Here is a 12,315-nt window from a genome sequence, read left to right as displayed (position 1 = left end):
AGAGAAGAGAAGAGAAGAGAAGAGAAGAGAAGAGAAGAGAAGAGAAGCTCATCAATGAGTTATTTGCTTTGAGACAGGTATCAGTTTGAACACCTGGATTTTGGGAAACAAAAGGAACAAGTTTATGAGAAGATTATAAAAGAAAATTTTCTATAACATAAGTCAATCATGTTTTAACCGAACCCATGGGATCTAATGCTGCTAATCATTTTAATACAGAGAGCCCAATTTGAATTTTAATTGTAAAGTCCTAGAGATAAGCTTCACAAAAAACGTGCACATTGTTAAAGAGAAGGCTAGAATGTTTATACATGGCTACTGGGGCAAAATAATACAAGTATGTAAGCAAAAATGATAGAAATGGCAGTCCAAAGTTTAAATGAAAGAAAACTACTTCTTCTTGAAAAGAATGCTAAAAAAGCAAATCAGACCTCTGAAAATATAAAATTATGAAAGACGTTGGTGCAATGATTCAGAGTTCTGTGGAACTTAGGCGAAACAATTATTTATTTATTTTTTTAAATAAGAATCCTAAAAACATCTCAAATTCATAAAGATCTACATCAAGAGGGTGGATCTGAAGGTCTTCAGATTTTTTAGAGCACTAGTTTTGGTCATAACTCAAATGTTAAAAAGTGCATTCTACATGTTTGTAAAATGGTAACAACCTCATAAAGTAAAATGCATTTGAAGTTTATTAAACTAAGACAATGCACTCATCTGACTTTGAACTTCTTATAACCTTTGAAACACTTTACTGAATGAAGTTCCTTTTTCTTTCCACCCCCGCAAAGAGAATTTTTTATGGTCTTTTAGTCTCACCGTCATCTCTGTCTTTTTTTTTCCCTCCTCAGATAACCCCATTCTAGCAAACTAATTATTACCGGAGTCTACAGGAAGATGTGTGGGAGTGACATTGGATGAGAAAGAGGAAAAGGAAAGAAGCAGACAGATCATAGAGGATGGTCCTTTAGTCTTCAGTACCATCATTCACCTGCTAAGGATAAAACATGCATCTAAAGAGCAAGAGCACACACACACACACACCTACAGTTCCTTTACTGCACTTAGATGATGTGAGTTGCGCCCTATGGGCAAGTCAAGCATAGAAAAGAGTTATTTAAACAATTTAAAAAAGCAAGGAAATTTTTTTTTACAACTCACTGCAAATACTTATGTTCAAGCATGTGCAAATGTGCACACCATGTCGCTGATGGAAGCCCATCAGTTCTTGATATAGCAACATGTTTTCTTGTAACATCCAAAGCAAGTAAAATATTTTCTTCTTTAATTCTCATATTCCCCATGCAGAAAAAGGACATTGAAAGTGCCTAAAGATCCATGCTTTCATCGGAGTACTCACCAACATGTCAGTGGCATGAAGGTAGTGCTTGCTTGCCATGTAGGCATCCAGGCGCTGAGGAACCTGCTTGATACTTTCAATTTCATCCAGCAGCTGGAGGACATGCTTATGTTCAATGCCCTCAATCCACAGCTTCCTCAGCTCGTCCCTCTTACAATGGAGCAGCATTTTACAAGACAAGAGGTTCTCCTTCACCTGCAGAGCAGAACAGCACAAATATTAAGTAACATTATTCTTTGATGAAAATATTTTAAAATCCTATCGTCTATTAAAATGGACCTATAAAGCACCTACAATAAAGTAAAACATAACAGTTTAGGAACCTTAAATATTGCAGATAGCATAAACGGGAAAAAGGTATAATTCCACCACCTTTAAATCTTTGAGACACTATTGATACAAATTTGTCAGTTCTTGTGCTTTAAAATCAAAAGTGTAAATACTAGTTCTGTGATGGACTTGTGACCTGTGCAGGGTGTACCCTGCCTCTTGCACATGTGACTGCTGGATATGGGGAAGAGTGACCCCCACGATCCAGAAAGGAAGAAGCAGGTAAAGATAATGGATGGATGGATGGACCGATAGTATTGTACATGTATGCAAGTTTTCAATAAAAGTATAAAAACTTGAGATTGAAACACAGCAAAACTGGGAGTTAATAATAAAATATTGAAGACAACAAACTTCAATATTTAAAATAATAAATTTAAGTTTAATGCATATGTCTGTTTGCCTTATTACTGCCTTGTTTTATTGAAACCAACTAATTAGATTTTTGTGTTATATGAACATTTTTATGTCACTAGTAATGTTGAAGAAAAACAAGCACAAAACAACAACAACAACAACAACAACAACAACAACAACAACAACAACAACGATAATCCCTAACATTTGGAGACAGAGCATTCAGCACAATTTGGCCAGAATATAACTTTGCTATGGTGGTGAAAAAAGCACAAACGCTAACATAGGAAGCATTTCTACATCATGTAAAAACAAAAGTGAATGCATACAAAATTTTGCTTCAATCACAAATTATGTAGTTGTTGCTCTGAAACAAATCTAAAACAATAAATTGCTATGGGCTTTATCCCTCTATCGATCAGACAAACAGTCACATAGAGACAAATAAGATAAACAACATTCACACTCCAATTCACACCTATGGACAATTTAGATTTACCAATCAGTCTAACATGCATGTTTTTGGTCTGTTGGAGGAAACGGGAACACCCGGAGAAAATCCAGGCATGCACAGCGAGAACATGCAATCTCCATTCAAAAAGGCCCCTGGCCAGGATTCGTTCTTACGACCTTCTCACTGAGAGGCAGCAGCTCTACCAGATATATTTTCTAGATAAATTTAATATAGGTTTGTATCCATTTTCAGACATGTCTCCATTTCATCAATCAACCTTTATTTATACAGGTAAATCCCATTGAGCCTCGAGGACTCATTTACAAGAGAGACCTGATTTCAACAAAGAAAGATGACAACAATGGACAACAGCAACAACAATAAGCAATTATAAAAACTCATACTACAGTTTTTTTTTTTTTTTTTTTTTTTTTTAACAAATAGGATGGCTAAAAGGAAAAAGGTAACAAAACCAAAAAAACAGCTAGATTCCAAGACAAATGTATAAAACTAAAAACAGGAACATGTCAGCATTGGACCCTGCCAGGAGTCCAACAGATTCTTAAAGCCACTTAGAGAGGTCAAGGTCGAGAGCTTCAAATCTTTTTGTAAGATATTCCAGGAAACAGGAGCGGAGTAGGAGAAGGCCCTTTTGCCTAGTTCAGTCCTCACTGAGGGAACACTGCAGGTAATAATGTCCTGAGAGCGCACTCCGTAGCTGCACTCACGCAGAGACATGTAGGAGGAGATGTATGAAGGCAGCAGACCAAGAAGTGATTTAAAGATGAAAATGTACCAGTGAGAGAGTCTGCGTGAAGTTAATGATGTCCAGTTAACCAGTGAATACAGGGTGCAGTGGTGGGTACGATAATCACAGCCAGTTATGAATCTTAGTGCACCATGATAGACAGCATCCAACATCTGCAGGGTTCTTGTAGGAGCGTTCATGTAAATAATATCACCAAAATCAATTGAGGGAAGGAAAGTCACAGAAACAAGGCGTTTTCTAGCATTCAGGGTTAGACAGGATCTGTTTCTGAAAAAGAAACCCAGTTTAATTTTCAGTTTCTTTACCAAGTTTTCCACATGGAGCTTAAAAGAAAGATGTGAGTCGACCAAGATACCCAAATATATTCATACCTGTTTGATCTTGTTGCGAGAGCAAGTGATGCGCTCTGTGATGCTCTGGTAGGTTCGGATGGCAGTGGTAAGTTCAGCATAATGCTGAACAATAAGTTTATCCAAATCCCGATCGCATGTCTCAAAGGCCTCTTCAAGGCGACCCTTCTCGGTCTCTCTGTCCTGCACATCATCACTGCTGGACAGAGTCCTGCATCAGGACAGAAATTAAAAGAGATGGGCTCAATAAAAACACAAGTCACAAGAGCGCTGTAGAAAATATTCGGATATAAAATTAAATGCATTATTGTACATACAGTATTTATATGTAACAGAAAGTGATGCAGACACAATAAACAAAAAGGTATTAATAATTTAATGTGACAAACTGAGGACATTACAGAAATCTTGAAAGGGATTTTAAGATACACAAAAGGTGTGAAACGTTGGGAAATTTTGATTTATCTTAAATAAGCACTTGTTGAAACAGCTGCTAAAAAAAAACACCAGTCTGAAATAATAAGACGATTAATATTACCGTTAAGTTTTGCTGATTTTTTTATTTACTTTATTCTCAAGCGAAAATTAAGGATTAACTTTACAGTTGTTTAATAACATATCTACGACAACCGCAAACGTGTAAGCGTTTATGTCTTTCATACAAATTACAACACAGGACAGGAAGGATGTAGCTACCTCCTGTAGCTCTATGCTAACTGTCAATTCGAGCCTGAGGGCAAATGCAAGCACAATTAAAAACACTGTAACGTCTTAACTGCGCTGGTAGCCTCATAAAATGAACGTAAAACAATCTTACCTAATGACAGAGATGAGAAGACCTGAGGGGTCTTTGTTTTTGCTAACAGCACTCCTGTATTTCCCTGAATCAGCTGCCATTTTTCCAGCTGCCGGACTTAAACAGGAAAAGAAAAGCGCGAGACCGAACGATGGAATTCTGGGAGTTGTAGTTTGAACGCAAACAATTGCAACGCTATGGTAATGCACATTTTCTCAGACTTGAGCTTCATTTACTGCCACTATGACAATTATAACGTATTGCTTAAAACATTTTTTGATCGATATATAAGTAGTAAATAAGTAGGTCACTAATTAGGAAAAAAAAACATAAACGACATATTGATCTTTTAAATGAGCACTCACTTTTTGCCCTTTTTCAGTATGCAATTACTTTTTTTGTTCAAATGTAATGTTTCATCTTTTACATGAAAAAAGTAACACTTTGACTTTATTCACTAAATTAAGTAGCATGTGTGTTAAAAAGCATATAATGTGCAATCAAATTTAAAAAAGAAAAAAAAATGGAAATATTTCTTGCAGCTCTTCTCATGAAATATCAGATAATCTTTAAATATGATATTGAACAATAGTTAAATTATTTTCCATTAGCTAATAAACAAAGCACAAAACAGGTTCTCTTGAACATTTTCTGTCAGACCTCTTAAGATTGACAATGTTGGGCAAAGGAGAAAGGAGACAAGCAGTGAAGGTCAGTGAGTTAATAGCTAACCCCTTTTAGAACTTGTATTGCTGGATTTTGCAGGACTCCCCTGTGTTGTATCTCTGGCCATATCTGCTTTACCATTGAGAATGGGAGAGAACATTGATTCCGGCAAAAAAAGGTCGATCTCCAGCAGCCTGAGTCCTGATTGATGTGCTGGTGGAGTGACGAGATAACATTGCGGGTGATCTTTGTTTTTGAACTACCTCCCCAATAAGCAATTGCTGTGTCATATGATAGCTGGTGTTTTATCTTCTTTTGAAAAAATCTCACATCCCAGGTCCAAGTTTAATTTCAAAGCTCTTATCACCTAACCCTCAAAACCCTGTCTCATCAGTTCAAATAATTTACTTTTTGCTTTTTAATAATGCACTGCTAAGTCCATCTCAGTAGACACCGCTCTGACTTACTCGCCTGATTAATACAAAGATAACAGTATACTTATGTGACATAGAAATAAAATAAAATGCTTCGGCAGCTACATTAGTGGCCATCTGACATTCAATTTAAAAATACTGCAGGATGAAATTTTTATGATATATTGAATTATCGTTTAGGATAGAACATTCATCTACAATGCATTATTTTGTTTTGAGTTTCTCAGAGAACAAAACATGACATTATTTAAAATATTTAAAACAAACAGTTGAAACAAAAACCGTGAAGTAGGTTATTTTTATTTAGATGGCTGAGATACCATTTTGTATTTTATTTGGAGATCACATTTGTTGTTGTTATTCTTTCAGCTTCTGGTGTGAATAGGCCTGTCACAATAACACAATTTTCTGGGCGATTACTTGTCTCAGAAATAATTGTGATAAACGATAATATTGTTTGAAATTTGACAATAATTAGTAATTATTGTCAAATGTAAGAAGTTTGTTAATTTGTTTTGCATGTAGTACCTTTTTGGCCACTGGATGGCAGTATAAGACAGTTTGAACTTAAGGATGGATAGTGAGGGAGCGAGCAGCGTGTCTCTTTGAGAAAAATGGAAGGGAGGTCCTTTGACGTGACATGGGCTGTCTTTCTTCGCTTCTCAAATTGGTGGACGCTCAGTGTGGTTTGAGCTCTTTAGCATTGCATTTTTCACACAAAGCTTTTAATTAAAAAAATCAGTAAACAAGTTCTCAGCTTCTTTTTGCAGAGAAAAACTTTTTACATGAAGGCACGGGTTTCAACCGTGAATTTTGGAGCTTCAACGAGACAGAGTTTTTTTTCCCGAGGTGGGCCTGTTAGCTTAGCTCGTACCTTAGCTTCTCAGTTTAGGTGCTTTTAACGATCCAAAATCGTGATTTTGGATCGTTAAAACAGATTTTAAAGAGAAAAAAGAAAGGGAGGGGTCAGTGAAGAGCACCGGAATTGAGCTTTATCCAGTGTCTTCAGTAGAAAGAGAGAGACACGAAGAAACGATAAAGCCGATAAATGAAAATGAGGTTGATCATTTTCATTTATCATGCAATTAATTGGTTTATTGCTTATTTCGACAGGCCTAGGTGTGAATGCTTTTATCAAACATCCCAGAAAAATACAGTTTAGAATAAAAGGATTGCTTTAAAATATGTTTTCCCATCTCAAAGTGTAAAATGTACTCATGGAATGCTTCAATATTTGCATCAGGGAAAAACTTTCTGGAATATTAAACTTGAGCTGGATCAAATACAAAATGAGTCATTTTTTTTTTTCTTGTCCTTCAGCGGGTAAAATAACTTGTGTTGTATAACAACACATATAAAAATGTAAACTTTTTTTTTTTTTTTTTTTTTTAAGGCAGCTTTTTGATGCATAACTTGAACCAATAAGTGATTTTCATTTTTGGAAAACATCCTTCCACAAGTACTTACTGAGCAGAATATCTAATAATAATGTATAATACAAATTACACTGTATTTATTGCTGAAAAACATCTAAGAAATACAGTCGGTAATAAAGTTTCAAGAGTAATGTATAAAAGCTTATTTCACGAAAACAATACAAAAGTTCTAAAATAAAGTTATTGTTATGCCAGCCTTTTATTATGGCAATCATAACTTTTAATGGTAAAAGAAATGTAGCTTTATTTTATTTATTTTTTTATCACAACTTTTATTTACTTTTTATTTTATATGCATTTTATGGATGTTTGATGTTGTGTGTACCTTATTTGTGGTTTTGTCTAAAACAGGTCTCTCTTGAAAATGAGTCCTCCTGACTCAATGAGACAAACCTGTATAAATAAAAACTGAATGGTAAATGGACTGTACTTACATATAGCACCTTTCTATCTTATCAAGAAGTGCTGTACACTACCCTCATTTACCCATTCATACAGCACCCTTTTATGTCTTTAAAAAGACTAATCAGTGCTTTAGGTCACATTCATACACTGATGGGACACACATCGGAGGCAATGAGGGGTTCATTGTCTGCAGGGCCACTTCAGCATGTGACTGCTGGTGGAATTGAACCCCCAACTCTCCCATTGGAGGACAACTGCTCTAACCACTAAGTCACAGCTGCCCAGCTTTTTAAGTACGTCTTACTGTGTTTCAAAACTGAAGCAAGATTATTTGCAACTGAAAAGCTCTTGAAGGTTTACTCCAGTCAGTGAGTCTCTGACTTATTGTTGCACCACAGATTCAAGCGAAGCAGCGTGAGGGGCTGCTGCTAATGCCTACCTGGTTTCTATAAAACAAAACTGAGAGCTTTGTTCACACTTACTGTATAAAACCATGCTTGTACTCACTGAAGGTAGAACACCACCAGGCTGTCACTTGTCTCTAATCCTGTTTGTGGTGTACATGGACATGATCTCAAGGCACAGATGTATTGAGGAGGGTGTCTGATTTGAAAAGCTTGGGCTCTCCTCTCTGCTTTTTGCTAATGAGGTGGTTTTATTGGCATTCTCAGGCCATGACCTTTAGCATGCACTGGTATAGTTCACAGCTGAGAGTGAACTGGATAGGATGAGAATAACTCAAAGTCCTTGGTCCTCTGCCACAAAAAGGTGTAATGCTACGCTGGTTCAAGGGTGAGACTTTTATTCTAGCATTGAGGTCTTGAGTCTAGGAGATTTGTTCTGACAAGATGGAGCAGAGGATGGATCAATAGATTAGGGTCCTGTCTGCAGTAAAAGGGTCATTGCTCCAATCTGTAGTGGGGAAGAAGAGCTGAACTGAAAGACAAAGCTTTCAATTTACTGGTCTATGTTTATGGTCACAAGGTATGGATCACAACCAAAAGAACATGAACCCTCCTGATTGAAATGCTGGAACTTCTGGTATTCCAGACACAGCTCAACGTGAGGAGACACCAAGAAATATCCAGAACCAACTGCAAGGACTATTTATCGTCTCTTTACTGGGAACATGATAAGATGACCCAAGAAGAGAAGTGCTGTTGAGGAGAGGGATGTTTGAACTTGCTGCCTCCACAATCTGACCACAGATAGGAAAGGAAATGTAACAAATCAATGGATGGATGGTTGGCTATAAAAACATTAATTTTTGCACATCTTCATACGTGTAAAATAATACACTAATGTGTACCATCAAAATTTTGGTTATTGCTAAAATCTAAAAATAATCCTAACTGGCAACATGCATTAAAATGAGATATTTGACTTAACTTTAGTTAATTTGTTGTTTTAAAGACTTTTTCAATCAATAATCAAATTTTCTTGTTTGCTGTAGCAAATTCAACTGCAGTATAAAAAAAACTCTCAAATTGTTACACAACACACAGAAAACAAGAATGATCTAAAAATGCTATAAAATAAATTAAAATTAAATAAATGTGCATTTTTTTATAATGCAAGAAAAATACAAAATGCCACAAAAAGTAGGTTTCTCTTTGTTGCACACTGGTTATAATTTACTATTTATTTATTTCAGAAGGTTCAATAGCCAAAAGAAGATGAAGGTGTTGAATCAAGTCAGATAACCATACCTAAGTTAGCCAAAGACATTTTTTTTATCAAAAGCCCCTTTGCCTAAAAAGAAGCATTCAGAATTTTAAAACAGTATTACTATTTTAGCTGACCTGCATGACCCGTAGCTGAGTTGTGTGTTATAAAATTCCTTCTTGTTAAAATAATGCTGACTCTTTTTTCACACAGTGCCATTCAGAATTGCTGCTTTCCATAAGCATCGTATTCAATGCAGCCTGAGGCGTTTCAGAGCATGCCCCAAGGACATTACTGCACATTATAATTCTTTATTGCATCATCATTTTATTGCAGAATTCTCTCAGCAAAGAGTGAGTACTCTATAGGGAATGGAAATGTGACAAAAGAAAAAAAAATAGAATTTCTGTCATCACAGAAAATCCCAGCAGATGAAAAACAATGATTCCGCACCGTATTGTAATAAGTGTACATGGTTGACAGTTTAACAGAAAAGCCAACCCCCCTGAGAATAACTTTATACAAAATGTTTTTTGTCAATGAATATATTGTGTAAAATGATTTATATCAGCCTTCAGTTTACATGGAATTTCACACTAATACTAGAATCAACCGTATTGAATTTTTAAAGGGATTTTTATTGTCTTTTTTTTTTTTTTGTACATCATATCAAAGAGATTGCAGAAAACACATAACTAAAACAATAGGCAGAAAAATAACATTATTAAAATTGTACTGGGGTTTGTGTATAATATATCAAGTTTACAGGCTTATTCTTATGAGCTGTCATATTTTTGTCCTCGAGGCAAATCAAACTTGCGGTTGCAGTTTTAAGCTCTGAAAGGCTCTGTGGGGTTTCTTTAGTTACGGTATAAAGGATGCATAAAAAGAGGCTGTCTGGCAAACTGGAAATCCCTCTGTGGAATCGGAGTTGATTAGTTTTCTATGTAAATGTTAAAGAATTTTAAAAAAATGTATACAGTAATTTATGGATCATATTGTGAAGCTGATGACAAATGTTCACCATATTATTTTATCTCAAAAATGCAAATTTTTTTTATTATATTATTTTAAACCATGTTTTGTTTTTGCTGTTTTAATCATCATATGCCATACTTTTATTTTTTGCTCACTTTCTGATTACCCTTCTTTGATCTGCCTGGTGTCTGAGAAAGTAAACTGACTTATTTGCTGTGTAAAGCCTGCTTAGTTCATAACTATGCTTTTATGGTTTCTTGCCTCTTTCAAAGGGAACAAGATGCTGATCCAGAACAAAATCTTACCAACAATGGAAAAAGCCTGATTCTGTAATCTCTTAATTTATAATCCCAACTTTTTTCTTCTGGAAATTTTGGATAAATGAGGGGAAAACAATGTAAGTAGAAGTAAAAAATGTATTAGCAATGTTACTGTAGTGGGGGATTGTGTATTTTATACGGCTTGGAAATGTCTTACAGGTGGAACTGGAGAAGGTCGCTAGAAAAAGGGATGTCTGGGTGTCTCTGTGACTTGACTATGGAAAAGTGGTAGAAAATAGAGATGTTGCAGTATTAATAAACTAGAATTCAAGAATAAACCATGAATGCACAAACAGGGTTTGGTTCTAATTGTATTTGTATTGACCTCAGTTATGAATTTCATCACTTATGAGATCAGTTTTTGTTTGTTCTGCAGACCTCACAGTGTAAATAACTAATTTCTTGTGGCGGTAGTCATCAGTGCATTCCAGCTTGTAGCGTAATACCATATCTTATATTAAAAACATAATATAATACAAATCTGATAAAAGGTAATTTAATACACTAACCAATTTTCTTGTAATCTGATTCATCCTGAGTTATTTTACTGACCTCAACACAAGTTATTAAGCTCTGAACCCCCCGCCTCTCACTTTTGACAGACAGATTGCCAAATCTAATTGCCAATAACATCTACATTTATGGATAGTTATTTGATTGGAAAGCATTGTTTTTTTACTGTTTTGCTTTTTTTGAAAAGTCAGCAAAGAGCAAACTAGAAAACTGGTAAGTTACTAGCTCTCAATTTTTGACATACAGCACTGTTAATGTTCCACAGAATAAAATAAAATATAAATAAAATATTATATAATATGAATTAGAATTTAAACTGTGTTTTTGCAATTTTTTCGAGTTTATGATGAAGAAACATTACCTGAAAAATACCATAGCTGAAAAGTTTAAACTAACCCAAGTAGGTCACAGTTGCAGTTAACGACGTGAAACATAACTTTTTTTTTTTAAAGTTTTTATCAACATTACAAACATGTGTCAGCCAGGGGTATGTTTACAGGTACAAAAGTAATAGTATACAAGTATAAAAAGAACAATATAATTGTAAAATGGTACAAAAGGTAAAAATGTCTAAAAAGATACAAAACAATCTATCTACAGGTTATATAGATAAATTCACATTAAGTTTTTCTAGAACTGAGATGGTTTTCATTGCCTTTTTGTTTTCAAGTCCTTTAATAGTGGTGCTGTATATGTACAGTTCCTTGCTGAAGTGGGTTAGCTTGGAGTTTGACCACGTTTTCTTGTGAATGTGAAATTTTCCCAGGAGAAGTAGAAGTTGGGTGAAGTAGATCAAGTCTTTATCCATCGTCGAAGCATAATATAACGTCTTTCTCTGTAAGCTGAATTATTTTTCCAGTTTTCTTTCATATGTGTTGTTGTGCATCTGTCCAGAATGCCTTTGTGTGATTACATTAATAGAATAAATGTTGAATGAAAGATTACTTTACTTCCTGGTAGATTTTTTTTGGTCCTTTACATTTGGAGAAATTAATTGGAAACGAGTTTGGTTGGTTGAATGAAAGAATAAATGAGAGACTGTTTCCATGTGTAGTTCACAAAATGTACAAGAATAATCAATATCAAGTTTAAATATTTCCAGTGTTTTTTTTAACAGGGTATACATTATGAATGATTTTATATGAAACCTCTTTAACTTGATTCGTTATGCAATTTTTTCCCCCATTTAACCAAACTCGTTTCCATTAATTTTCACCAAATGTAGAGGACCAAAAAAGATCTAGTAGGAAGTAAAGTAATCTACTGCAGACATGTTCTTATAAGTTTGTTGGAACATGTTTCTTTAGTGATATTCATTTCACCTAGCATTATGGGGCGTGAAGCATAACATTGAAAAGTCTGTTGAAGTGTGAGCTGTCGCATTTCTACCCCGCCCACCCACAGGAACAACCAATGAACATCGCTGTTACACAGAGCAACAACTTTTCTGTCCAATCAGCTCGCACTTTCTTCACTCTT

General features: G+C 35.1%; 1 protein-coding gene across 1 annotated transcript in view; it reads right to left on the bottom strand.

Moving 5' to 3' along the window:
* Positions 1 to 4,545, bottom strand: part of exoc4 (exocyst complex component 4) — a 125,411-nt gene extending 120,866 nt beyond the window's left edge. The window contains exons 1-3 of the mRNA XM_037695632.1: positions 4,441 to 4,545; positions 3,645 to 3,834; positions 1,364 to 1,558 (exon numbers count right to left, since the gene is read on the bottom strand). Of these exons, the coding sequence (XP_037551560.1) occupies positions 1,364 to 1,558; positions 3,645 to 3,834; positions 4,441 to 4,520 (465 nt within the window). The 5' untranslated portion in view covers positions 4,521 to 4,545. The remainder of the gene's footprint in view (positions 1 to 1,363; positions 1,559 to 3,644; positions 3,835 to 4,440) is intronic.
* Between the last annotated feature and the right edge of the window lie 7,770 nt (positions 4,546 to 12,315).

The sequence above is a fragment of the Nematolebias whitei genome, chromosome 22 (assembly GCF_014905685.2).
Source record: "Nematolebias whitei isolate Nwh7 chromosome 22, NemWhi1, whole genome shotgun sequence".
NCBI classification, from domain to species: domain Eukaryota; kingdom Metazoa; phylum Chordata; class Actinopteri; order Cyprinodontiformes; family Rivulidae; genus Nematolebias; species Nematolebias whitei.
The sequence above is the reverse complement of the archived record's forward strand: the minus strand, read 5'-3'. Positions and strand labels throughout refer to the sequence as shown.